The 24,548-nt window shown below is 43.8% G+C and overlaps 1 protein-coding gene across 1 annotated transcript in view; it reads right to left on the bottom strand.

Annotated features, from left to right (window-relative positions):
• Positions 1-24,548, bottom strand: part of GCDH (glutaryl-CoA dehydrogenase) — a 227,027-nt gene that overhangs the window by 110,060 nt on the left and 92,419 nt on the right. The window contains exons 5-6 of the mRNA XM_086962197.1: positions 18,770-18,832; positions 17,942-18,112 (exon numbers count right to left, since the gene is read on the bottom strand). Of these exons, the coding sequence (XP_086818323.1) occupies positions 17,942-18,112; positions 18,770-18,832 (234 nt within the window). The remainder of the gene's footprint in view (positions 1-17,941; positions 18,113-18,769; positions 18,833-24,548) is intronic.

Here is a 24,548-nt window from a genome sequence, read left to right as displayed (position 1 = left end):
CCGAGCAATTTCGGCATGTTCAGCTGCTTCACTGGGCCACGTCGCCTGGGGTGTTGGAGGCGGCTACGAGACCGCCGACGCCTTTTGAGGCCTTCATACTGCGGACTTCTGCCATGAAGGGGGTCATCTCCTTCCTGTATCAGCTTCTGCTCAAATCGACAATAGCGCCCCGTCCTCGCTACATGGGGCAATGGGAGGAGATGTTGGGGAGGGAGGTGTCGGATGTGGAGTGGTCGGCGCTTTGGCGGGACTTGACGACCTTTAACCATTCGCTGCATCTCAGGGAGGCTCATCTCAAGACGGTCATGCAATGGTATATGTGCCCGACCAGGCTACACCGCATTTATCCGGCCACCTCTGATAAGTGCTGGAGGGGCTGCGGGTTCCTAGGGGACTTCCGCCACATCTGGTGGGATTGCCCGGTGATCCGACCGTATTGGGAGGAGATTCTCTCGCACATCAGGGACATCCTTACTTACCCCATTGAGGACTCCATGGCCTATGTCCTGTTGGGACTGCGGGAGCCTGGACTTGAATACCAGACCAGGGCAGATAAAAAGATCTTGTGGCTCTGCCTCGGGGCAGCTAAGCTCACATTGGCTGCTGCCTGGAAAAAGAAAGAAGCACCGGCGATCTCTTTGTGGCATGCGCGACTCTGGAGGCTCCTCAGCTTGGAAAGAGTGGCGGACATCTTCCTTGGCCAATTCAAGAACTTCCAGCACCAATGGGGTCCATTGGTTACTTTCCTCTCTAAGGGGTTACCCTCGGCTGTATGCCCTGCGTCTTTGCGGTCACTACACCTCTTTCAAGTATAGTATGGTTGCGGTATGAATGTTGGTATGATTGGCGTCACCACCTGGGGGGGGAAAGGGAGGGGGGGGAGTTTAACGTGTTGGTTTCCGGGCTGTGGTGGTGTTACTATTCGGGTGCATAGCCTGACTACCTAGATATGCAAGTTCGAGGGCCAGCCAGTTATTATGCTGTCTATCTGCATTGCACTGGCCCAACTGTCAGGCTTTCCGGGACTTTTTACACTACCACATTGGCGCTATGGTTCTTCGCCCTCGGAATGGATCTGCTTATGTTGTTTTGGGACACTATTGATATGTGCCTTTTGATTTGGCCCCCGTGTGGGGTACTGTGCTGCGCCTCCGCAGCCCCATGTTTGTTTTTCTCTGTAATTCAAAATAAAAATTTTACAAAAAAATAAGTAGTCAAAGTACTAGTTTGGGTTACAAGAGAGAGAATACATGTCATACAGGTCTTGTTAGGGGGTGCTTCCCTTAGCATAAAACATTAGCAAAGAGTTGTTTACTTATTACCTAATAAAACAATTGTAAATCCATTAAGAATTACAGATTTAGAGTTTCCTGGTCAAAGCGCAATCACCACTCCTATGTGTCACGCAGGTTGTGATGTGACGTTGGGCGCCATGTAGCAGGGTTTCCGTTCTCCCACAGAACTGTGCATAGAGATCTAGAACCTCAGTGAGTTAGGATGATCCAAAAACTCATCTCAGTGTCAGAAATCTCTTTACCTAGCTAGCTACAGTGTCTCATGGATCATTATGGAATGATCCATGTCTTAGACAAACCAGAACATGATCTTTAGAATACCTCAGGAGTCGTGGAACACATGAACACTCTTTCGTTAGATAATCATTTCAAACCAAAACTGAGAGTCAAAGAACACAAGTGCAAGTTTGAAATATTTATTATTCAATGCAAAGTTCTCAAACGCAGTATCTTGTATAATACCAAAATGCAGATTATAAAAATCAGAGTCAGCAGCATAGTCACTAATCCATAGTAAGCAAAAGGTGCTAGCATGTTATAATGCAATTTCTATAGAAATCTATATCACCTATATTTCGCGCACCCTATCTAGCATATTATATTATATCTAAGAAGGTCTCATTCGGGCTTTAGCAGGGCGGCCCCATACCTCTCAATGTCAGTAGGAGCAGTTCACATCAACAGCTACCAGCTCTCTTCATGCGCAGCACCAAGTGTCTGCGTTCATTCCGTGTAACTCTATCTTAAACCCGCGTAGAGCCCAAAATGTTGGTATCAACATTATTTGTGTTATGTCTAATGTCTAAAGTGGTGCGAGGATCAGACTTCCCAGCAACCTTGTGTTAGGTTAATCTTAGAGTGTGCAGCTCTCAGTGTGCAGACAGTTGTACCAAGTGTACAAGGCAAAGCTGATAGCATAGGAATAACATATTATTCTCAAATAAAACACCTCACCGCTTCTAGGGTGAAAGCTACAACAACAAGTACGTGTCGTGTGCAAAACTGAAGCCGAAGGCAAAACGGCTGTTTAAACATGTAATACACTCATGCTAACTTAACGCAATATATGTAATGAAGTATCCATATGACAGTTGCAGCAACAGATATTTTAACCTTTTAAATGTTATCACAGGAAGATAATGTCTCAATAGCTGGAGATAGATGTAAATGTATGAAATGTATGAAACTTATATAGCGCTGGACTTACCCTGGGGCATCTCCGCGCTTGCTTAGGGAACCCGTCCTGGTATTCTAGACCAAAGGAGCACAGTCAAGGAAGGGCTGATTTAGTGTCTTTGTCTTTTTGAAAGAAGAGGGAATCCAAGCTCCCGAGTCAGACTGGACTGGCCCCTCAGAGATGGACAGTTTCTGGGCTAGATAGGAAGGGGGACCCGAATGGAGTGCCTTATTGGTGCTGCAGGCTAGCTTACGGATGCTTATTGCCTCAAAAGGCAGCCAGTTCAGATTGGATTGGTGAGATAACAATCACAGTTTCTAGTGCCAGTAGCCAACTTGGGTAGTACATTTAGCACCGCTTTTAGAGTGGCTTCATGCCATTTGGTGGACTCCAATTAGTAATGAGTTTCCTAGTCAAGTTTCAAGAGCACCAATATAAAGGGGTTAAGAAGAAAAATACTCGGGGACTTATTTAGAGATTGGTGTACAAGATACTCTGTCATAAGCGGGCGGATTTCCCATCCACTATATTACCAGTACATTATAGCACATGGCGGACATGGCATTCGTCACATTTGTTCTCTTTTACCAATTTTAATTGTTTTGCTGTGTTGTTGCTTATTGCATTTTTCTCTTTTCCAAATTTGTTTGGGAATGTTATAGTGTTGAGCCCTTGACTTTACAATTGTTGGTACTGCAGCTTAAGTTTTACTGTTTATTATTCTGTTTTCTATGCCTTATAACATGAAGGGACTGATACTCCCACTCACCATGTAACAAATCCTCATTCTCTATCTTCGGAATATTTTCTCTCCTTATTTTATCCACATGTGGATATGTATTTGTTTTATCCTTTGCTTTATTACCAAATACAAATAATAACATTTAACACAAAAACTGTGGGTATTGCTTAAACGTAACAGCCATTTATCTGGGGAACTACCTGCTGCTTGTGTCATAGTTACCAGGAGCTGATCAAAGTTTCATTGATCCTTGTACTAAGACTTAACCGAGATGTTTTTTTTAAGTTGGTAAAGCCCTCATCCCACCATACTGTCCAAATGAATAACCTATTTCTGATACAGGCTTAAAGGTGAGGGGTTATGCTGCAATGTAATTTTTTTGCCAGCCAAAATCAAAAAAGTAATCAAACACTTGTAAATCTGGGAAACAAAATCCTTAGATAGAATGCGGAGTGAGTATCTGCATTTAAACAAATGCCAGATTTCTATCATTTAAAGTGAGGGATTATATATCGCCAGTGGCGTAGCGAGGCCTATTGCCGCCTGTGGTGGTCCCAGCCTTTGCCGCCCACGTTGGCCGTAAGAGCGGGGGTGAATCCCGATTGCCGCCCAGGGCAGAGGGGGGTGGGGGGGGGGGGGGGCAGGCCCCTTTGCTACGCCACTGTATACTATAAAAGTGTTTGAGGATGTCTCAATGCAAGCAGACTTATTCTACTGTGTATTATTTTAATGCGGATTCCAATCGAGCAGTACTATGATTACAAGTAAGTGACTTTTCCTTCTTTCGGTCAAAGGTTTTCTAAGAATCAAGATTCCCTTTGCTATTGAATGCTTTAGACAAAACAGCCTTATAGCCAGCCATTCACATTTTGTGGTGTGCAGAGGTATGAAGCATTTTAACTGATTTCTTTGGAATTATGTGCAGTATAATTGTAACCAGGCGATGGAAGGAGTGCGGTGTAAAACTTCATAAAGGCACAATGTTAAAAACCCTCGAAATTTACTATAAACACTGACAAGGGGCACATTAAATTTGCTAAATCTTAAAAGTCCAGAAATTACCTTGTTAAAGTATCATGTATCACAGCAAATATCACTCCTGCCCGTGTCTACCACAGCCATCCACCATAAGCAGCTGCTACCTATACAGCAACTGTAAATGTTGTGTAACTAATATACACATAACAATAATACGCATAACACACGTGTAAAAACAGGGCTTTTATAGTATGGTACCTTTAATGTTGCTGACTTTACTTGTGATTGTCTATCACCTGAGTGGTAGAGGTGTCAGGGACATCTTCCTTCTCAATGTGCACGGCCCCTTGGTGACTTTAGTGAGCTGACAGACTCTAAGGAGATGCTCTCCTCCGATGATTTGCAAGACAGTGGTACATTTTAGAACAGCTCCTGATCCTCCTTGTTACACTTTTCCCACCATCATAAGCACCCTCAAGAGTTTTTTTAAATGGGATTCACCATTATTTCCCTTCTATGGTTCGCCTCGTACCTTTGCAAGGGACACCAGTATGTTCAGATGGCCACTTCCAGTACAAAAAGGATACGTATTATTTGTGGAGTCCCCCAGGGATCCATACTGTCTTCTTTCATCTTCCAACATCTTCAGGGAGCCGCTTTGATGCTCTATTCGCAGATAACACCCTCAAGATTCACCAATAAGCGTGTGATACACGACTTGACTTGAATATCTGTTTCAGATATTCATTGCTTCAAACACTGCATGCACATCATCCTGGCCTGGATGTCTAGCACCTACCTGAAGCTCAGCCCAACCGAGACATAATTAGTGTTATATGCCGAAGATAACAAACAAGAAACAGTACACAGCTGGCTCAATAATATGAGCTTCAAACTCCAACTTTTACCACATGCCAAGTCACTCTGATTCACCCTGGACACCAACCTCACCCTTGAGACAAAGACAGTCTGGTACCAGCTCTTTCGTCTAAAGAAAGTGAAACCATTTCTTCCAGTAAGCGATTTCAGAACTGTTGTTCAAATCCTTTCACTCTTACATCTTTATGGTCATAACACCCTGCTTCATCGTCTTCCAGATTCCACACTGACACACATTAAGGTACCCTACACCCCACAGCACATCTCATCAGGGCCTGAAAAATATGATCACTGCGCCCCCAACCTGATAGCCGATTTGGTCCCCTTGCCAGCCCTCACCATCTTCAAAACCAGCTGCATCATTTAGAAAGCCTAGCACCCCGCTTAACTTCCAAGCAAGCTCACCACCTTAGGTGGTTCTCGGCACATCCACAGCCAGAAAACCACTGGAGTGCAGCTTAAGAAGTGTAAAAAAGAGATCACAACAGGTCTTTTCCATCTATGCACCCACATCTGGAACAACATCCCAGAATCTATGAGGACCATCCCAATGCTGCTCCTACTTAGAAAATAGTTCAACACTCACCTCTTTAGAGAAGACTTCAGCCCAATTCATTAACTGTTAGCAACCCAGCTACATTAACTATCATTTATTGACTTGATGCTCGTCTTTGATCTTATACAGCTGCCTTTTGGCTAAGTGTGCGCTATACAAATACTATATGCATCCTGAGTATCACCCAATCTTTATGAACCTGAAAGAAGGGCTCTTGTAGTGTGAGGGCTTGCAGCTGACAAATATGTCTAAGAGATGATGTGGCCACAAGACAAGCTACCTTCCAGGAGAGGTACTGGAAGGGGCTACAGAGCAGAGGCTGAAAAAGTAGCCCCATGAGTCTAGTGATAACAATATTAAAGTTCCAGACTAGTGCAGGGGAATTCTGGGAGAGATTATACTTATGAGGTTTCAAAGACTGGTAAGCGGAAAAGGGAGGAATGCTCTGTTTTACATGTAAACAGTTATGGCTACTAAATAGAGCCATACGGAATTATAGGGGAGCCTTGACTTTTGCAGGTAAGGCAGATAGCAATAAATGTCCTGGACTGAGTGATTTAAGGGATCTAGGTGTTTGGGGATTCAGTAATGGACACATCTCTTTCCACTTTGATACGTAACAGGCTTGTGTGGTAGGCCTGTAGGATTCCAGTAGAATGTCCATGCATTTTTATGGAAGACAGAGGTAGGCAAACTCTAGGACCTCAAGTGCCAGATCGCTTGATTGAGCTGTTTGGGTACAGAAGTCCCATCTGCATTTGACTTCCAGTGAGAACGTACAGCATGTTAAGAATCCTCCCGGGAAGGCTGATTGACATCTCGAGTAGTGCTGATTACCAGAGCTATTTGGCCCAGGCTATGGCTATTAGGAGGTGAGTCTGAGAGCAACATCTACCGAGCCACGAATGGAAGGAGTGGGAGAGGCAGAAAAAGTAAGCAAAGATCCATAACCAGTTGAGTGAGTACTGCCCTATTTCTGGAGGTAGTGCATGCTTTTCATATTGTCTGTTTTGATTAGAACTACCGTGCACAGAATGAGGGGAATAAAGCCTTTCAGGGCAAGGTGTAGAGCAAGAAGTTTGAGACAGTTGATGTGGTACCCCTGGTGATGAGGAGCCCATATGGCTTGTATGATCCTGTGTTCGAGATGCGCTCCCCAGCTGGCTTGAGATGCATCCATGGTGATTGTGACTTGTGGAATGGGTACTAGGAAGGGCTCGTTCTGCAACAGATTGCCACTGCTCCACCACTGCAGACTTGGGTAGGCTTTGTCAGTGAATGAGTTTAGCACAGCCCATTGAAAGGGCTGATACATTTACTTTGAGCTCAAGGCTGAGTAACAATGTGATGGTAGGACAAGTATTGGTTAGACACCATTGCTTGTTTGCGTTCTTGATCAGCAAAATTGTCTTAGTAGGCGGACATGTGTATAGCCCCCTTTTATAAGTAGGGAGCTCCTCCAGCTAGGCATCTGGTGAAAACCCTTGGAGCAGTTGTGACGGCAAAGGAGAGTACCCTGAACTTGTAGTGAAGACTACTTACAATGAAGCAGAGATAAACAATGAACGAGATGGATGTGGAAGTAGGTGTGCTTGAGATCTAGTGCCACCTTGCAATCGGCCTTCTTGCACTATAGGGATGACATTCTGAACTTCATCATATGAAGAGTTCGGATAAGATGGAGCGATTTAGGGGCCTGAGGTTCAAGATGGATCTGAGGACATCGCCTTCTTGGGGATGAGGAAGTAAAGATAGTAGACCCCCTCACCTAGCTGGTAAGGTGACAATGGCCCTAGCTCTATAGCTCTTTTTTGGAAAAGTGCTTGTATTTATTCCTGCAGACAAATGAAGTGATTGCTGCTGAGGGTGTGGGTGCAGAGGGGAGGTTGTGTGAGAAGTTCCAGCCAGTAGCTGTGGCAAACCACTGCCAACACCCACTGGTATGATGTGATTAATTGCCAACAAGGGAGGAATTCCTGCAGTCTCCCCACAGACAGGTGTTGCGTGCTAGGGGTGCAGAGAGTGTAAGTCAAAGTTTAGAGGTGGAGGCCCCTTTTCTGGAAACGCCTTTGCCACTGCCCTTGTTATTGTTGCCACTCTAAGCACCCATGGTGTACCTTCATCCCGCTTGTTGGTGGTATGACTCCTGCTGCTTCTGGTTTGAGGGAGGTAGGGTTCAACAACGCAACATTGGAGCCTGCCTTGTTTTGTTGCCTGCAAAAAAGAGGCTCTAGGCAATGGATAATGCAAGGGGACCCATGGCTTAAGTGATGTCTCTGTCCTTTTTAGGTCTTTGCCTGCAAAACTTTTTGTTAGCTTAAAAAGGGCTTAGAGCTTGCCCATTGCTTATCTATGGTTGGCTTGCTTGGAGCATGGCTAAATACTGCTTCAGTGTCCAGTGAGTGTCCTTCCGCTGCTCGTCCTTTTGGTCCTGTGCTACCTTTTCCTTTTACTTCTAGCTGTGCATATGCTTGCAGGCCCCCTAACTCCTGTCCTTCAGCCTTCCACTCTCCACCCAATGTACATCATGTTCCTTGCCCCTTCCTTCCACCTTCCTCCCCCTGTCCCTCATGTTGTCTTCCCCCAGCTGCTCTGTGCCGTTGCTTTTCCCATCCCCCACCCCCTCATGGGTTGTTGTCCCAACATTATTGCTTGCCCAGTACCCCTTCTGCGTTGTTGCTTTACCTGTTCTCCCCTCCCATGCTTCCATCCCCAGCCAATGCTTCCATCACCCCCCTGTTGTTGCTTGACCAGTTCCCCTCCCATGTTGCTTTACCCTGTCGTTACTTGCCCCGTCCCCACCCACCAGAGACATATTGGTGAAATAATTATCATTCCAGCTGAAGAACAAAATTATAAAAGAGGTGAGGAGATCAGAGGACTTCAGCTTTAAGGACTCCGTCAGATCTCTTCAAAGATCACTCTTAATAAACTGCACACACTGATTCCCATCAAGTTGGAACTCTGCAAGAGACAGACTAGATGTACATTGTCCTTCACTTTAGTATTAAGGTTACAAATGTGACTCTAAGACTCATACAGTTTTCGCAGTAGATGAAGGATGTGAGGATCTGGGAAAGAAAGACACTACTCCGCTGTCAGTGTCTCAGGAGTCACGGCTGCACGCATCTGATCACTGACTAGGTGTGAACAAATAAAGCTTCTATAGTTGTTTAGTGACATAAGGCATAGGCTACACATAATTAATGCACCAGCTTGCCATTTGGGGGCGGGGAGGTGGAAAGTGGCAGAAGGAAAGTCCCACGGAGAAAGCTCTGTCATGGTGTGTTTCACCTATTCTTCAAGGATGTATCTAATCCCTTCCCATGAGTGTTGTCCCACTTTCAAGACTGTCAGATTGTTCTGTACAATTTGGGCCAGTTCAAAGGGAGAGGGGAAAGAGAGGGAGTTCATCAACAGAATCTGGGCTTTACTGTAGATAAACAGACAGACATAGTTAGCAATCATTTCTCAAGGCTTAGCAAGACAGTGCTTTATGAAGATCCTAGTGAGATGCTACCATGGTTAAGATAGTAACTTGGAATGTTAAAAGATTAAATTCGCCTGTTAGAGCAATAAAAACGGAACTTTCAGATATAATTTGCCTCTAGAGATCCTGCCTAATTAATGCCATTTCACCAAAATTAGATATAAGCTATGTTCCTCCCAATGTTTTGCAAAAACAGAGGCTAAGAAATGTGGGGTTATGTTGGCACTCTACAGATCTTGATTAAGAGCACAATAAACTCAAAAGACGGGAACTTCATCAATGTATCAAGTGAACTAGGTGCAAAAGTAATATCAATTCTAGACACATATGCACAAAATGTTGGCTAGGAAAGAGGCCAAGCTCAATAGACCACAGGACAGGTACCGTCAAGATGCAATGCAATGCAACAAACTGAAGTGGAAAACTGCAGGAACAAAGTTTATGGACATCTGGTGTGAAATGCACCAACAAGAGCGGAAATGTTAATATTTTTTGCAAGTCAATAGATCATGTTCACAAACAGATTTGACACAAGACTACCAATCCTTATTCCTGGCGACTATCAGGATAGAAATGGGGGCGATAGCACTCTCAGATCATGCATTGCTTAAATGGGAGGTCAACTTCGGTTTGAAGTTTGACAAAAGGGATAATTGGAGATTTGCCAATCACTCATGAAGGATAAATTGGTAACTCAAGCATTGAGGGTAAATATTGTTGAATACTTTGGAGGCAACGAGACTTGTGAGGTCAAACTTAGCACTTTATTGAATGCCTGTAATGCAAGTGGTAGAGGACAATCAATAGCTGCACGAACAGCTCAAAAAAGAAACTGGAATTTGAGTAAACAAAAACTAGAATAGGACTTGACGAAAGAAGGCACAAGTCCACAGGTTCTCCTAAATCCATTAGATCTTTAATTTCACTCAAGGGCCAACTGACCCTTTTAATTTAAAAAAGATCACAAAAAGTACTCTTATACGTGAAGCAAAAGTTCTATGAGAGGGCCTAGAAAGCTGACATTTTAGTAGCAAGGTACCTTATGATAGATGCCACTTACTATAGAATTATGAAATGAACATTAAGGAATGAGCAAGGAGCAAAATGAGATTTTTAGAGATTATTATAAGAAGCTCTATGTGGAGAATCCTGAAAACCGGAAAAAGCAGGATACTTTTTTATATTCTTTAATTATCGGTTAGGCACCCCTAGCATAAGGGAAGCACTAGACATCTAAATCACAACTGAAGAGGTTTCCCCTTCAATTAGATATTATGGGCCTGATTTACAGTTTAGCGGATTGGATACTCTGTCAAAATGTGTTGGATATCCTGTCTGCCATATTACTAGTGCCATAGGCTTTAATGCACTTATAATATGGCAGAGGGGACATCCGCCACATTTTTAAAGGAGAATCCCATCTGCCAAACTCTAGATCAGGCTGTAGACCTTAATAAAACTTCAGGATCGGATGGCCTGACTAACATTTTTTATAATCGTTTTCAGTTGGTACTTGTCCCACATCTAGTGAAGGTTTTCAGTTCCTTTCTTCAATCTAAAATGGTAACACCAACAACAGAAGCAATATTACCTTAATAAATGTGAAGTCTTTGCGAACAAATTAGTGCTTACCCTGCCCTCCTTGATTCATCTGGATCAGTCAAAGTTCACCCAAGGAGATAAACATTTGCTATCAGATGTGTTTTCGACCTCATTGAGAAGTTAAGGGAAGATCCCAATGGCTATATTTACACTAGATGCTGGAAAAGCTTTTGATAGGGTTAATTCGTTTTTTTATGAGTCTGATGTTTGACATCATAGTGTTGGGACCAAATATGAGGATGTTTATAGAAGCCAACTATAAAACCACAAATACAAAAATCATAATCAGTGGAACCGAATCGGAGGCTTTCCACTTACTTAGGGAAATAAGGCAGGTGTTCCCTTTCCTCCCACTGCTGTTCGCCTTGATAGTGGAACTGCTAGATATGAAAATCAGGGAATGTGAGGAAATCAAAGGCGTGCCATTTGGAGGTGTCCAACACAAGGTCCACCCGTTTGCCAATGACATTTTATTAACAACGCTAAGATTTAGACCCATCCATTAAAGCTGCGTTGATTCTATCTAGCCAGAGTTAGATTTCCCAACATACAATGTCCACTAGTCTCCTTTTCTCTTCTTTACACTTTGTCTTTTATTTCATTTCTCCTATTTCCTCCCCTTTCCTTTATTATATGCAAGTTTTTCTTCTTCATATTATACTATGTATGTTAAATACCTGGACTTTTATGGGTATACTATAATGTATTATACTTTTATGAATGTCCTTTAATCTCTCAATAAAGAATTACGACACAAAAAAAAGCTGCGTTGGACATTGTGCAAAAGTATAGTGAGGTCTCTGGGTTCAAGGAGAACCTGGACGAATCAGAGTTAATAAGCGTGGGATTAAGTTACAATGTGAAAAAAACGGGTGGCTGAAATTTCTCAATATCAGTGGGCAAATGTAAAGATCAAATACTAACTTGGAAAACCTTTCAACCCTTCCCACTATTAAGGCAGACTTGAAACATTAACAACTACCATTCACCTCATGGGTAGGCAGAATAGCTACAATTAAAATAAACCTGCTACTCAGACTAATTTAACAAGCATTTACAATGCAATAGGTCTCGCAGCATTAAAGTTTGAGTTATTGGCATTGTGTATGACAATGCGTTGCATAACATTTTTAGCAACCTTTGAATTGGTGAGCAGTGAGAGTGTGTGCAAGAGTATGCTGTTGCTCACAGCTGTTATTATTCACACAGCTCTGATGATGCACCTCAGAGACGGGCTCACAGCTGTTATTATTCACACAGCTCTGATGATGCACCTCAGCACGGGGCTCACAGTTGTTATTATTCACACAGCTCTGATGATGCACCTCAGGCACGGGGCTGACACAGTTATTATTCACACAGCTCTGATGATGCACCTCAGGCACGGGGCTCACAGCTGTTATTATTCACACAGCTCTGATGATCCACCTCAGGCACGGGGCTCACAGCTGTTATTATTCCCACAGTTCTGATGATGCACCTCACGCACGGGCTCACCTATGGACACAGGTGGAAAGTTTGCCGTCTTTGTAGAGCCAGCGAAAGAGTACTCAGTGCATAGCATCAGGCAAGTCTGCAGGTGCATGATGGGAGGCTGCCATCTTCACTGCAAGAACGTTCCTCCACGGCGCACTGAGACATCTCATGTCATCTGTGCTGGCATGGATTCTAGACACGAACAGGTGCAGCGGCGCTAGCAACTCCACACCCGAGGACACAAGCTGATGAGCAGGACTAGTCCACTTTGCAAGCCAGATCATCTGCGATCAGATTAACAAGAGGCAGGACCGCACCTGTCTGCAGTGCTCAGGGCCAGCAGAGCAGCTAACCATATCAGAAGCAGTCACGCAGCAGAGGAGCGCCATTAGGTGGCTATACCCCCGGCATGTGGTTAACACCCCAACCATGGAGCACCCTAAACTAAAGGCAGGTGGAGACATGCTGTGTACCCTCTTTTAAAGCATCTTCAGGACACTTTGTTGAAAATAATGCGATCTCGGGCTGCATGACATCCCTGATCAGAACTCTTCACAGGCATTGGGAGACTAATTTCCTTGAATACATCAGTGAACTGGTTATTTGCGTCAGACACCAACCAACACTCGGAGACAGGCAAGCTAAGGATGACCACTAAGGGTCTAGTAATAGCAACAGGGGGCAAACCACTAGTCGTGGCGATGCAGCCAATAAGACTAGTGACCAATGCCTCATTGCATCCTGTCTTGTAATAGAGGGCTTTAGAACGTGTTTACACAAAAAGCTTGACAAAAAAAAAACTCCAACCAGAAGCGGTGCTTCATCAGGGACCAGATAGCCAACATGTGGTCCCGAGCACATAAACCGAACACCAGTTTTTGGGAGCAGCAGTGCCGAGTGTGATGGAGGAGCCACACAACATTCTGCACCAACTGTCTCAGACCAGGGCCAACTGCGGAATAATGCCAGGAGCGTATGTGTTGCCGGACACGGCCAATTAGCAAATTTCTTATAAGCACTTTGTGAAAAGTTCACCGGCTTTAGTATGCTCTCAGCTCGGTAAATATAGCCGGAGCAGTGTATGGCCTTTCAGGAATGTGTTGGAGCAAGGCCTAATTCCAATACATCCTATGTTGAACAAGACGTGCGCGCGCACTCCCAAAAACGAAACCTATCGTGGGGCGGGAATTTCGTCTTGTGAAGGCCGCACACGGAGTGCCTGGAGGAGCAGTGGTGACGCGGGACGCGGGGCTCCCATGCCCGAGGGAGAGCCCTGCGTAGGATGCAGATGTCCGGAGTGGCGGTAAGTGGGCCTTACTTGTAGGGGGGGCGGCAGAGGGGGTGTCAGTGCGCTCGTGTGTGTATGTGTGCGCGCTTGTGTGTATGTGTGCGACAGTGGGGGGATGTCTCTGTATGTGTAGGTGCGTGTGTCTCTGTGTGCGACGGCGGGGGTGGGGGGTGTCTCTGTATGTGGGCGTGCGTGTATGTGCGCTCATGTGTGTCTCTGTGTGTGTGCATGCGTGTGTGTTGGAGCTTCCCAGGAGACAGCAGCTGGCCACAGCGAGCGCGTTCGCGAGCGCGTGGCCCGCTCGAATCGCCTTCTCGGAGAGGAAATGCGCGCGGCCAGGTGCTGTCTCATCGAAAGCTGCATCGCTCACAATAGGTCTCTGGCGAGACAGCACTTCGCGCTGTAATCGCCACAAGACCTAATAAAACGCTTTAAATAACTTTCAGATATTCATCAAATGTTGGGCCTGTCTGTTTGGGGGGAAAACAAGCATTGGCTAAGGCAGTCGGTCTGGCTTTGCTATTGTAGAGAAAGTGAAAAGAGGAATTTTCCCAATGCCCAACAAGCCATGTTAAAAGTATATAAAGCAATGAATACACTTCTTCCTATATTTTCAAGCTGCCCACCAAGTTGTGTGATGCAATACTGTGGCCATCTTGAAAGTACAGAAAACATTATTTTCTATACTTTTAAAATGGCCGATCTTAGATATTGTCTTTGTTAATGCCAGTGGAGTTAAAAATCCTCCAGCACGCGCAAAGCTAATAGCGGCTACTACCAAGGAGAGGGGCAGCAATAGACAATGAATTGAGACAACATCCAGGACATCACAAGTGCTGCTATTCACAACATGGGTGGGATTAAAGAAACAGGATAAGGAGAACATTCAGGGCCTCACCAAAGCCAGGATCTGGCATGGCACCAAACAGCATCTGGGGCAGGACAGGAGAAGAAAGTTGGGTGAAAGAGTAAAGCCTGCAAGCATGGTCTGAAAATCAAGACATGCACTCCCATGGAGTACTAAGGAGATACTGAATTTTATTTTAAGTTGTACAATGGGAGTAGGAGTAGATGGCTACACTGTAGCCAGTCAAAAATAATGGTAAACAAGCTATGCTCCATGTGGGAGACAAAACACTTAATAGTGAGGAAAGCCACCAATAAAAAGCAGATTGACAAGAAATTAATCTATTCATGAGTACAGGGTGACCGTGCAGTATAGCATACAATGCTGTCTGAAAGCGGCCCCGCTTAGGCAGGCAGGCGGGGAGTCATTATCCGAGGAGTGGGCTCCCTGGAGATAAATAAATATAAAAATAAAAGCGCTTATTAAGCGCGTGGGGCAAAGTACAGCGCTCCTAGCGCTGTAAGCACACATAAAGCGCTCTCAAGCACTTGGGGGCAATACAGCGCTCCAAAGCCAGGCATCCAGGGGCTGGGCAGCGCCCGCCCCTGGTAGATTCAAGTCAGAAACAAGAACATTTTGGTAGGGGACACAGTCCCTTCTTATACAGAAAAAAGTCTTTGAAGTCCTTTGAAGTCTTTTGAAGTCTTTGTGTAGGCAGTGTGAGAACCAGCTAGAACTGGTTATAGGGAAGTCCTGTCAGTATCAGGGACAGAGGTGACAGTCGCCCAGCGGGGGGTGGAGCCAGCATTGTGGTTTGGCAGGCACAGCCCTTCACTATCAGGTGCCATCTCCTCCCACTTCCCTGGCAGCAGATGCTGCCTTTCATCCATGAGCTGACTCAGACAACCTCCTGGGCTCTCCAGCCCCTGTCACCCTCAAACCAGACAGTCAATCCACAAGCAGGCCCAGGCACTCCTGACCCAGGCTCACCAGCCAATCACACGCCAGACACAAATTACACAAATATGCCAACTTCTAAAAGTGGCACTTCTAGACTAGACACAACCATGCCGCATATACCATTTCGCAGCATTCAGTCTCACAAGTTCTCTCATACCAAACTCGCCCCTGCACTCCCCACACATCAGGAACTACCATGGGCATACATATTCCCCATTCATTCCTATGGGAGGGCAGGTCACTCACCACACATACACAGAGAGCTCAAGCACTTTACACTGTACCACAGTGAAAAAGTGCGCAGAGGCCTAAAATCACCAACACCAGGTCACAGAAACAGGCTAGCAAAAAGTCTAGGGGTGAACCTGCCTAAAGGGCCGGGTCCAACAATATATATATATATTCCTGCGGCCTAGCACTACTAGTAATCACATATATGTTTACCTAGGATTGATTGAATAGCCCAATATAAATGGAACTTTCACTTTAGATCACAAGAAAATGACTTTGTAAATAAGATATGACATGTATTTACACACTTGCTGCATGATTTTGACAGCAATTTCTTATTTTTTTTTGTGATTACTTTTGAGATTATTTGTTGTAAATATCATTTGGTGTGCTATCCTGACAGGTTAGTCTCCGGACTACAATTAGTTGTATGTTACCGGAGCTATGCCGATCCACGGCTTGATTGTTCTCTATCTCTGATGTTGATTATGCAGCTTTGCGCAACTTGGTATTAGAGTTATCTCTCTTGGGTTATGTAGTCCAGTGCAACGCCGATCCACGGCGATATAGTCTTGTTTCTCTGGCAATGGTAAATAGTCAGTATAAGACACACAATTTACTCATTTACTTTCGCAATGTTGCGTTTTTTAAATGTTTATATGAGAGAAAGAGCATGTATATATATTTTTTTTAGTATATGCACTCATTGTTTATAAATGTCTTGTACAATATGGCTGCCACATCTAACCCATTTTTTCAATCACACGTCTATAATGTTTTGTTTAAAAAGTCCGCCTTTGGTTTCTGTGGGACGTCATAAAAAAGCGTCACAGAATCAATGCCGGCGACACTGAAGAAGGACTATTGTCCAAAACGCGTCTGTCATCTGCGTTGCCGTGTGTTAAATAAACTTGTTGCCAAACCTGGAGTGCTTCATCCTCTTTCCGAGACGGGAGGGAGATTTAGGAATATATATATATATGTGTGTTACACAGTGGGGGTCTCCACTGTGTAGTCATAGGTAGGTGAGAGTTTCCACAGGAACAGCACTTTTTAGTTTTGCTAGTAACTTCGCGCCCTTTGATGAATCGGCATGAAACTTTCCAAAAAACGTTAATTCAATTAAGTTCCATCCTGAAAAGCTTTAGGCTGGTCCGTCAAGTGGCGGACAAGAAACAGAGGGGTGTGTGGGGGAAACAGAACATTGCCATCCTATGTAAATTCCTAATGGAAATCTTGGGAATTAAAACAGAAAAAATGGCTGAATGGAATTACCCAAATTTTGGAAAAGGTTAGAGCGTTACTCAGAAAGCATGCTTTTCATTATTTGGCTTAAATCTATTTGTTCAGCCTTTCTCCAGAAATTTGAGTGTAAAGAGGTGCTCGGGTGGTCATGAAGGTGCCAAAAATATAGTGGTATCTGGATAGTTGGCCTGCGGTACCATAAATTAAAAAAAATACGGGCAGGTAATGCACCGAGGGAATTTTTTCTCTTATCTGCCTTTTTGGTACCAAAGGACCTGTTCCAGTCCCTTGGTACAGAGCAATCTGATTGCCTTGCCGCAACTTAGAGTACAACGTTGTGGCCGCCATTACAGGTTATGGGAATGTATAGGGATACTCTCTCCCCTAGCACTCAAGGGGTGACCCAAAGGGACCCACAACCAGGGGCAAAAAGACAAACGAAAAGAAATCATACGCAGTACTCTCATGGGACCCAGCACGGCCCTCATGTAAGGTACTGCACTACATAAGTACGAGCCATACTGCAGGACCAGGCAAGTTTCAATGGATGAAGTTTGTGCAGTCCCAAAGTACTATGAAGCTGACGCTAATAAACTTGTGGGGAGGGGTTACCTGGAAAGGGGGGGGGATTGGCATCAGACAGCAGTTGGGCATCTTGCCATAGTGCTGATCATGCCACCCATTCAAGAATTTAAAACTTTTTAATAAATAACATCAACCATAAAAAACCTATATGTGGCCTTGGAAGCGGAATTTTGGTAGGGAAACTGGAATTTCAAACTCTCAGGCATGACCTAAATAAAGCAAATGAATTAATCTTATTTCTTGTACAAATGCCACTATTTAGAAATTGGGAGTTTTACATATTCATACTCTCCATATGTAACAATGCAGTCCATATATACATTCTACCCCCAGATGAAGTAATAGTAGTTGCATTAGAATATAAGATGCTTACATATTTCTTTAAGAGTAAAATAAATCGTTACTGCACTAATAACAACCAAATGCAACCATACTCAAATGATCAATGAAAATCCCAGCACTGTATTAAAATGATGCCCATGTAAAAAAATGATTGGGTGAACACAAGCAGTAGAAAGAACTATAGAAATATAGATAAACTAACAGCCCACCCCACACTTCAATAGGACTGAAACCATTTCCTCCCTCACCTAACTTGGGGAGATATTTCTGTTTTTGCTCTTCAGTTCCATAGGCATAAATCGGGTGCATGACCAGGGAGGACTGGACGCTCATCACTGACCGGTAGCTACTATCCACTCTCTCGACTTCCCGGGCAAGTAGACCATAGGCGACATACGAGGTCCCAGCACAGCCATACCCTTAAAGTAAAGGAACAAAGGAAAAACAAAAGGAATCAGCACTTAAAACATATTTTTACATGCAACGGTTTGAGTTGTTCTCTTTTCACAGTGATTTGGTGAGAAGACATTACGCCATGGTTGCGGTGATTTCCGCCTGTTAGAATGAGTATCTTCTCCTAGATGCAAAGGAAGATTTGCTGATCTCCTTATGCTGATGATCTCTTACTAGGTATACCCAAAGTAACTGTTTTCTTGCAATGCGGTGATGGTCTGACAAGCTAAGCCTAAAGTAATCTTCTCCTCCTGTGATGTGCTGCACTTCTACAAAATAACAGTTGAGTGGTTGTAGTCGTTAAAGTGAGTGGTGGGCTGACAAGTCTGGATTCTTGTTTCAACCCCAAGGATATCATGTGACCCTAGAGGAATTTTACTAGGTTGTTTGTATTCCTCTGATGATGTACAAGCACCTACCAATAATGGCTGCAGCACTTGTCTGCTTCACTGACTAGGCAGTCACCCACAAGTGATTATCTCTACTGTTGAGGTTTGAGGCAGCTTACTTCTTCTGGGTTCAGAAGAAGTAAGCTGATGCCTAATGGACAAAGGGACTGCCTTTTTCCCCCTCTGCTTAACACTGTTAAGTCTCCACTTGGAATGATCTGTAATATGTCTTACCTTTAATGGTGGATCCTAAGACTCCAAGTTCGCCAAGTTCAGAAATGATTTCACGATGAAAGACTGAAATATTTAATAAAACACATATTAAAAAACATGCTCCCACAATGTAAACATTACAATTTATGGACAGGCATATGGACCACAAGAGATGGAACAAAGATGTACATTTAAGTACTCACCTACATATTCATAAAAGGCAGACTTTTCCGGTGTACTTGTGGAATCCTAGATCACATTTATTTATTTTTAAATCTTGTTTTCAAATATAATATCTAACTACAGACATATGCAGCATATTCAGAGGAATAAAGATGTACTTTTTAGTACAAACAGGGTATTTTGCTGAAAACTCAACTGAACTAAAATTTTAGAGGAAAAATTAAAGGAGGACAAGAAGCCATAATACATCTCACTGTAAAAAATGCAAAATATGCAAAACTTTACTTTACCATTCTTGCGAAATGCAAAACTTTACTCTACGATTCTTGCGAAATGCAAACCATTACGCTACGATTCTTGCGAACTGGATCCAAGACTTGCTGCCAGATCTCGTCCACCCGATCAGTCTGGCTTCATAAACTTCATAAAAGGTTCGTAATCGACAGGTAGGGAGTAGGAATTCTGGTCAATTCAGTTCCCTAATCTTAATATACAGTAATCAAGTGAAAGAATGGACATTCTCTCACTTGATTCATAAAAGGTTGCCAGACTCACGAGAATATTAGACACACCATCCATCTCATTGAAAAAGCCACCAAAAGGGAGATCCCGGCGGTCCTGGTGGGGCTGGACGCCGAAGCCTTTGATCGGGTGATGGCGCGTTCCTCTTCTGCGTCCTCGCAGCCTTTGGTTTCGCCAACAAATTCATTTGCATGATCAGGGCCACTACCTACAGCCCGCTCCAGGGTCCAGATCAATGGCGTGCTGTCAGCCCCCTTCTCCCTTATGAGTATTGAACCGCTAGCAATGACCATCCGAAACAATTTGGCAATTACTGAGATACCCTTTGGAGGGGATACTCATAAATATCTCTCTTTGTGGAGAATGTGCTCTTGACAGTCACAGATCCCTCACATTCACCCCCACCTTGCAATTAGAACAAGCCAAATTTGAGGTCTTAGCTAGCTCCAAGATCAACCTTGATAAATCATACATACTTAACCTTACCCTCCCTGTTGCTGAGGCCCACAAAATCCAATCCCAATCTCCATTACAATGGGCTAGCCGCTCCTTTCAATACTTGGGGATTCAGTTGACGCCACACGTGGACGGGCTCTACAACGCGAATTTCCCGGCCACCCTTCTCCAAATTCAGAATGACCTTAAGAGATGGAAGCCCCTATTCATTTCTTGGCTTGGCCGCATCCATGCAGTCAAAATGACGCTACTACTCAAACTGCTATACCTTTTTCAGGTCCTGCCCATTGAGTTAACAACAACCTTCCTACTTAAAATCAAATCCCTGCTGACTCGTTTAATTTGGCAAGGAGGGCGGGCTCGATTATCTTTTTCCATCTTGCGGCGTCCTCGAGCGGAGGGAGGGGTGGGTTTGCCAGACATAGGTTTATATTATAAAGCTGCCCAACTGCGGATAGTGACAGAATGGTTTAAAAGGGAGTCGGAGAAACACTGGCTCCATATGGACAGGGGTGGACGATATTGGACCTCATCTGGAAACCCATGAAAGATCAGCCAGTGAATGCATACATTAGCACCCCCATGCGCACCGTATTGAGAGTGTGGGACTCAGTGACAAGAAGTGAAGGTTGGACCACGTTTCCTTCCCCATACATCCCGATTCACTTTAACCCAGCCTTTCTACCGGCCATGCAGGAAGGCCTCTTTGATGCTTGGAGAGAGGGAGGCTGCCTTATGCTTGACCACTTATTCCACAACCACAACATCCTCACCTTCGATAGTTGCAGACGTGAATTCCATTTAACCCCAGTCGAACATTTCCATTACCTTCAGCTTAGGCATTGGGCTCTCACCCCCCACATACGTGACTAAGGTACAAGGGAGAAAACAAGCTTTGAGAAATATGTGAGAACAGTGGGATCAATGAAAGGGGTGATTTCCTTTCTTTACAATCATCTGCTCTCCACCACACATTCGGCTTGACCGCGGTATATGTCCATGTGGGAGGGAGTGTTGCAGCGGGACATACAAGACGGGGAATGGACAGCACTGGTCCGATATCCAGGGCACAAGTCGTAAAAAAAGAAGTGGGGGGACACTGTCACCGGAAGTGACGTCATGACAGGAAGTGACGTAATGAAAGGTGCTGAGCTCCTCGTCCCAGAGAGGCCATAGAGTGAAGTCCAGCTGTTTGGCAGGGCGGATGGCGTCCCCCCGGTAAAATAAGTGGGGGGACGCCGTCCACCTGCGTGGTACCCCGACTCAAGCCCTGCTGATATCTAAAAATGTAATCACTCCTTGGAGCTTAGGGAAGCACACTTAAAAACCCTAATGGACTGGTACCTACATCCTGCCAAACTCAAGGGAATCTTTCCAAACACCTCAGATAGATGTTAGAGGGGATGTGGCTTACTTGGTGACTTAAAGGGGTTTTCTGTTTGGGAGCAACTTCCCAGTTGGGAGGTCCGAGTATACTTTTTGTCACTGCGAGAGGGACGATGGGACCACAACTCGGAGTTGAGGACACTCTATGCCTACAAACTATCTGAAACTGTTCTGAACACTACAGCTTTTCTTTACCGACTGGCATGGATATGTCTGTACTCTTGCCCCTAGCCTTGTTCCTTCTTGCAATCCAATTTAGTATACTCTTTGATATTGATACTCCTGCTACTGTATTGCAAGCAATGTGTATTCAACAAAATGCCAATAAAAATATGTTTGAAAAAAATAAAAAAGTGCAAACTGACCCTGCCAATTTAAGAACTTTATCTTTATGACTAATAGAGCTACTATCAAGACATCAGTGGGGCAGTGGAGTTTACTCTACTTCCTGATCAAAAAGAAGGGCTCAAAATTGGAGTTCAAATCCAAAATAGTGAATACGCGATTCAAAAAGGATTGATTCAGGATGTTGGCGCTTTCTCAAAATTTCCCTCCTCTTTAGTTGGGGGAAAGAACTTGTGCTCTAGGATGCATGTTTTCATATGTCAACATTTGTGAAATCAGGATTTGGGAGACAGTGGGGAGTCCAGAGTCAGCAGAATCATTACTAGTAAAGAGTACTTCCCTTTGACCCTAAGATTACCCCTAGGATGCATATTTTCATATGTCGAAATTTTTGAAATCAGGATTTGGGAGGCAGTGGGGGGGGGGCAGAGTCAGCAGAATCATTACTAGTAAAGAGTACTTCCCTTTTACCCGGAGACTACCCCCAGGGCTTTTTTCAAATGAATGGCAGTATAACCAGCTTTTCTTCGCAGAACAGGAGTTTTCATTGACTCATATTTAGATGACTAACCAGTCAAGGCTTTTTGGGCTAGATGTACTAAGCCTTTTTGCGGTCCCAAACTCTGTGATTTCCAGACTCGCAGGGTTTGAAGCCACAAAAGTACCATTTCCAATTCATAAAACCCAGTTTATGAGTCAGAAAAGTTTTTCTAACTCGTAAAATGGGTTTTGCAACTCCTACCAAATTACAATTTAAAAAAGGCATGAAAGGCATTCCTTCCAAACTGTGATTCAGTGATCTATTTATCAATTGTTTGGGACTGCAATTACAGTCGCAAACCACGGACCAGTTACTGACTCCTCAAAGGAACGGATTCACAGAGGGGAATGAGTGCCCCTAGGAAGCTATTCTCCTTTGGGATTCGAGGTGACAGCCTCTGAGAAATGAGGCAGGGGCCCGCTGCCTCCTCCTTCTCTCCTTCTGACGTTTTCCTAATTTGTAAACTTACATTTTTTTAAATGAGTGTTAGCTCCTTTGAAGACCTCAGGCTGGTAAAAAAAAACAAAGCTTCCCATTTGAGAATGCCAACACAGGGTTTATGCTTTGCTGTCCCTTGGAGGCCGCCATCCCTGTGTTTGCAGGCAGCCAAAGAGGTCACAAATTGCAATCTACCTAATGAATATTAATTAGACAGGCTGTTCTGCACCCTCCAGCGAATGCTGATTTTGCAAACTGACCTAACAGTAAATTAGTTAGTTCCCTAAAATCGTTTGTGTGCAATTTGTGATGGGTTTTGTGAATGTAATCTTTGTACATCTGGCTGCTTTTGTTAAGGAAAAGCTGATGATGGTTGCCTGTCAAAGTATCATTTTTTAAAAATTTGACCTACAGATATATCGAATCCCGACTATTAAAATGTTGTATGGTGATGGTATGAATATATAGATAGGTATCCACATCATCAAACCTTGATGCGTACATTGTCAAGGTACGTAAATGTTGAATTAAGAATATTACATTTATAGTTACCTATTATATTTCCCTTGACTATGTTGTGGTAGTAAGCATTCTGGATTCAATATTTTTGAACACCAAAATGAAATAACTCAATACAGTAGTCACACAGAGGAGTATAAGCCATCCTGTCCTGCCCTGAAACATTTCTTACAGTTAGCAAGATCTTCACTATTCTTCTGCACACAGACCTTCAGGGCTATTCACAAAGGTAACTTACACTTGTGAGTAATTTACATGTGTAACTCACTTTTACACCTTTGAGTATTTTTCTTTTGACTGTTCCTAAAAACTGAGTGTGAAGTTACTCAAAAGTGTAGACTTATAAGTCTCCAGCACTTTAAAAAGGGGTTGGAGCACCCATAGTGGTGTCAAAGTGTGTGGACTACTTAGCAGCTTTGTAGACATACAAGAGTGGTATGTTTCCTAGGAAAGCCATTGCAGGTCCTTTTTTGTGAGTGGAATGTGCTCTAGGCACTGTAATGAACAGTAAGTTTGCCTTTATCATAACATCCCTGAATATATTTAACTAGCTGTCTTAGAAGACCTAACGAGGAAATGGGATTTCCTGAGGATGGTTTTGCATAACAACAGTTGTTTTTTTGTGGCTTGATTTGATACAGTCTATGTAATACACTAGAGCTCTTTTCACATCTTATGTATGTAATACCTTTTCCCCCACTGTCTGGGGTTGCATAAAGAAAATCGGCATGTCAGTGAATGGACGGACATGGAATGAGGATATAAACTTAGGTAGGAAATGTAGATCAGTCCTTAGGGCAACTCCAGCGTTATGAACCGAAAGAAGCTGCAGAAAGAAAAAAAACTGTTCAATGGTCTGATTCTCATGGAATTGAGAAATAACTTATGACAGGAAATGTGGATTCATCCTCAGGACAACTTGGTCCTTATAAACTTGATGGAAGGATCCTTCACTGACAGGTTTCACAGTGATTACTACCTGAAAGATGCTTTCCATGAAAGGTGCTGCATTTGACACAAAGCTAATAGCTCAAAGAAGATCCCAAAGTATTGCTAGGACTACATTGAGTTCCCAGTTTTGGACCAGCGGAGTTCTATGAGGAATAACCTTTTTAAGACCCTCAATGATGGCTTTGACTGCGATGTTCTTAAAAAACTATGTATGTTTTGCATGCAAGCAGCTACCATTTAACAGGTAGCATATAATGTCCTGGATCTCAGTGTGCAGCGTTTGTGTTTGCCTACTTATCCAGAAGCAGGCAAATCGTTTTCATTTTGTTGCATAACATGATTGAGTGCTTGGTCTTCAAACTTCTAACAAAATGAGCATACACTCCTCTGGGAGCTGTAAATAACCAAACTCTTTGACCTCATATGCCAAACTGCAAGGTTAATTCCCCTAAGATTCAG

This window comes from Lissotriton vulgaris, chromosome 1_1, assembly GCF_964263255.1.
Source record: "Lissotriton vulgaris chromosome 1_1, aLisVul1.2, whole genome shotgun sequence".
Lineage (NCBI taxonomy): Eukaryota > Metazoa > Chordata > Amphibia > Caudata > Salamandridae > Lissotriton > Lissotriton vulgaris.
This window is presented reverse-complemented; position numbering and strand designations above follow the sequence as displayed.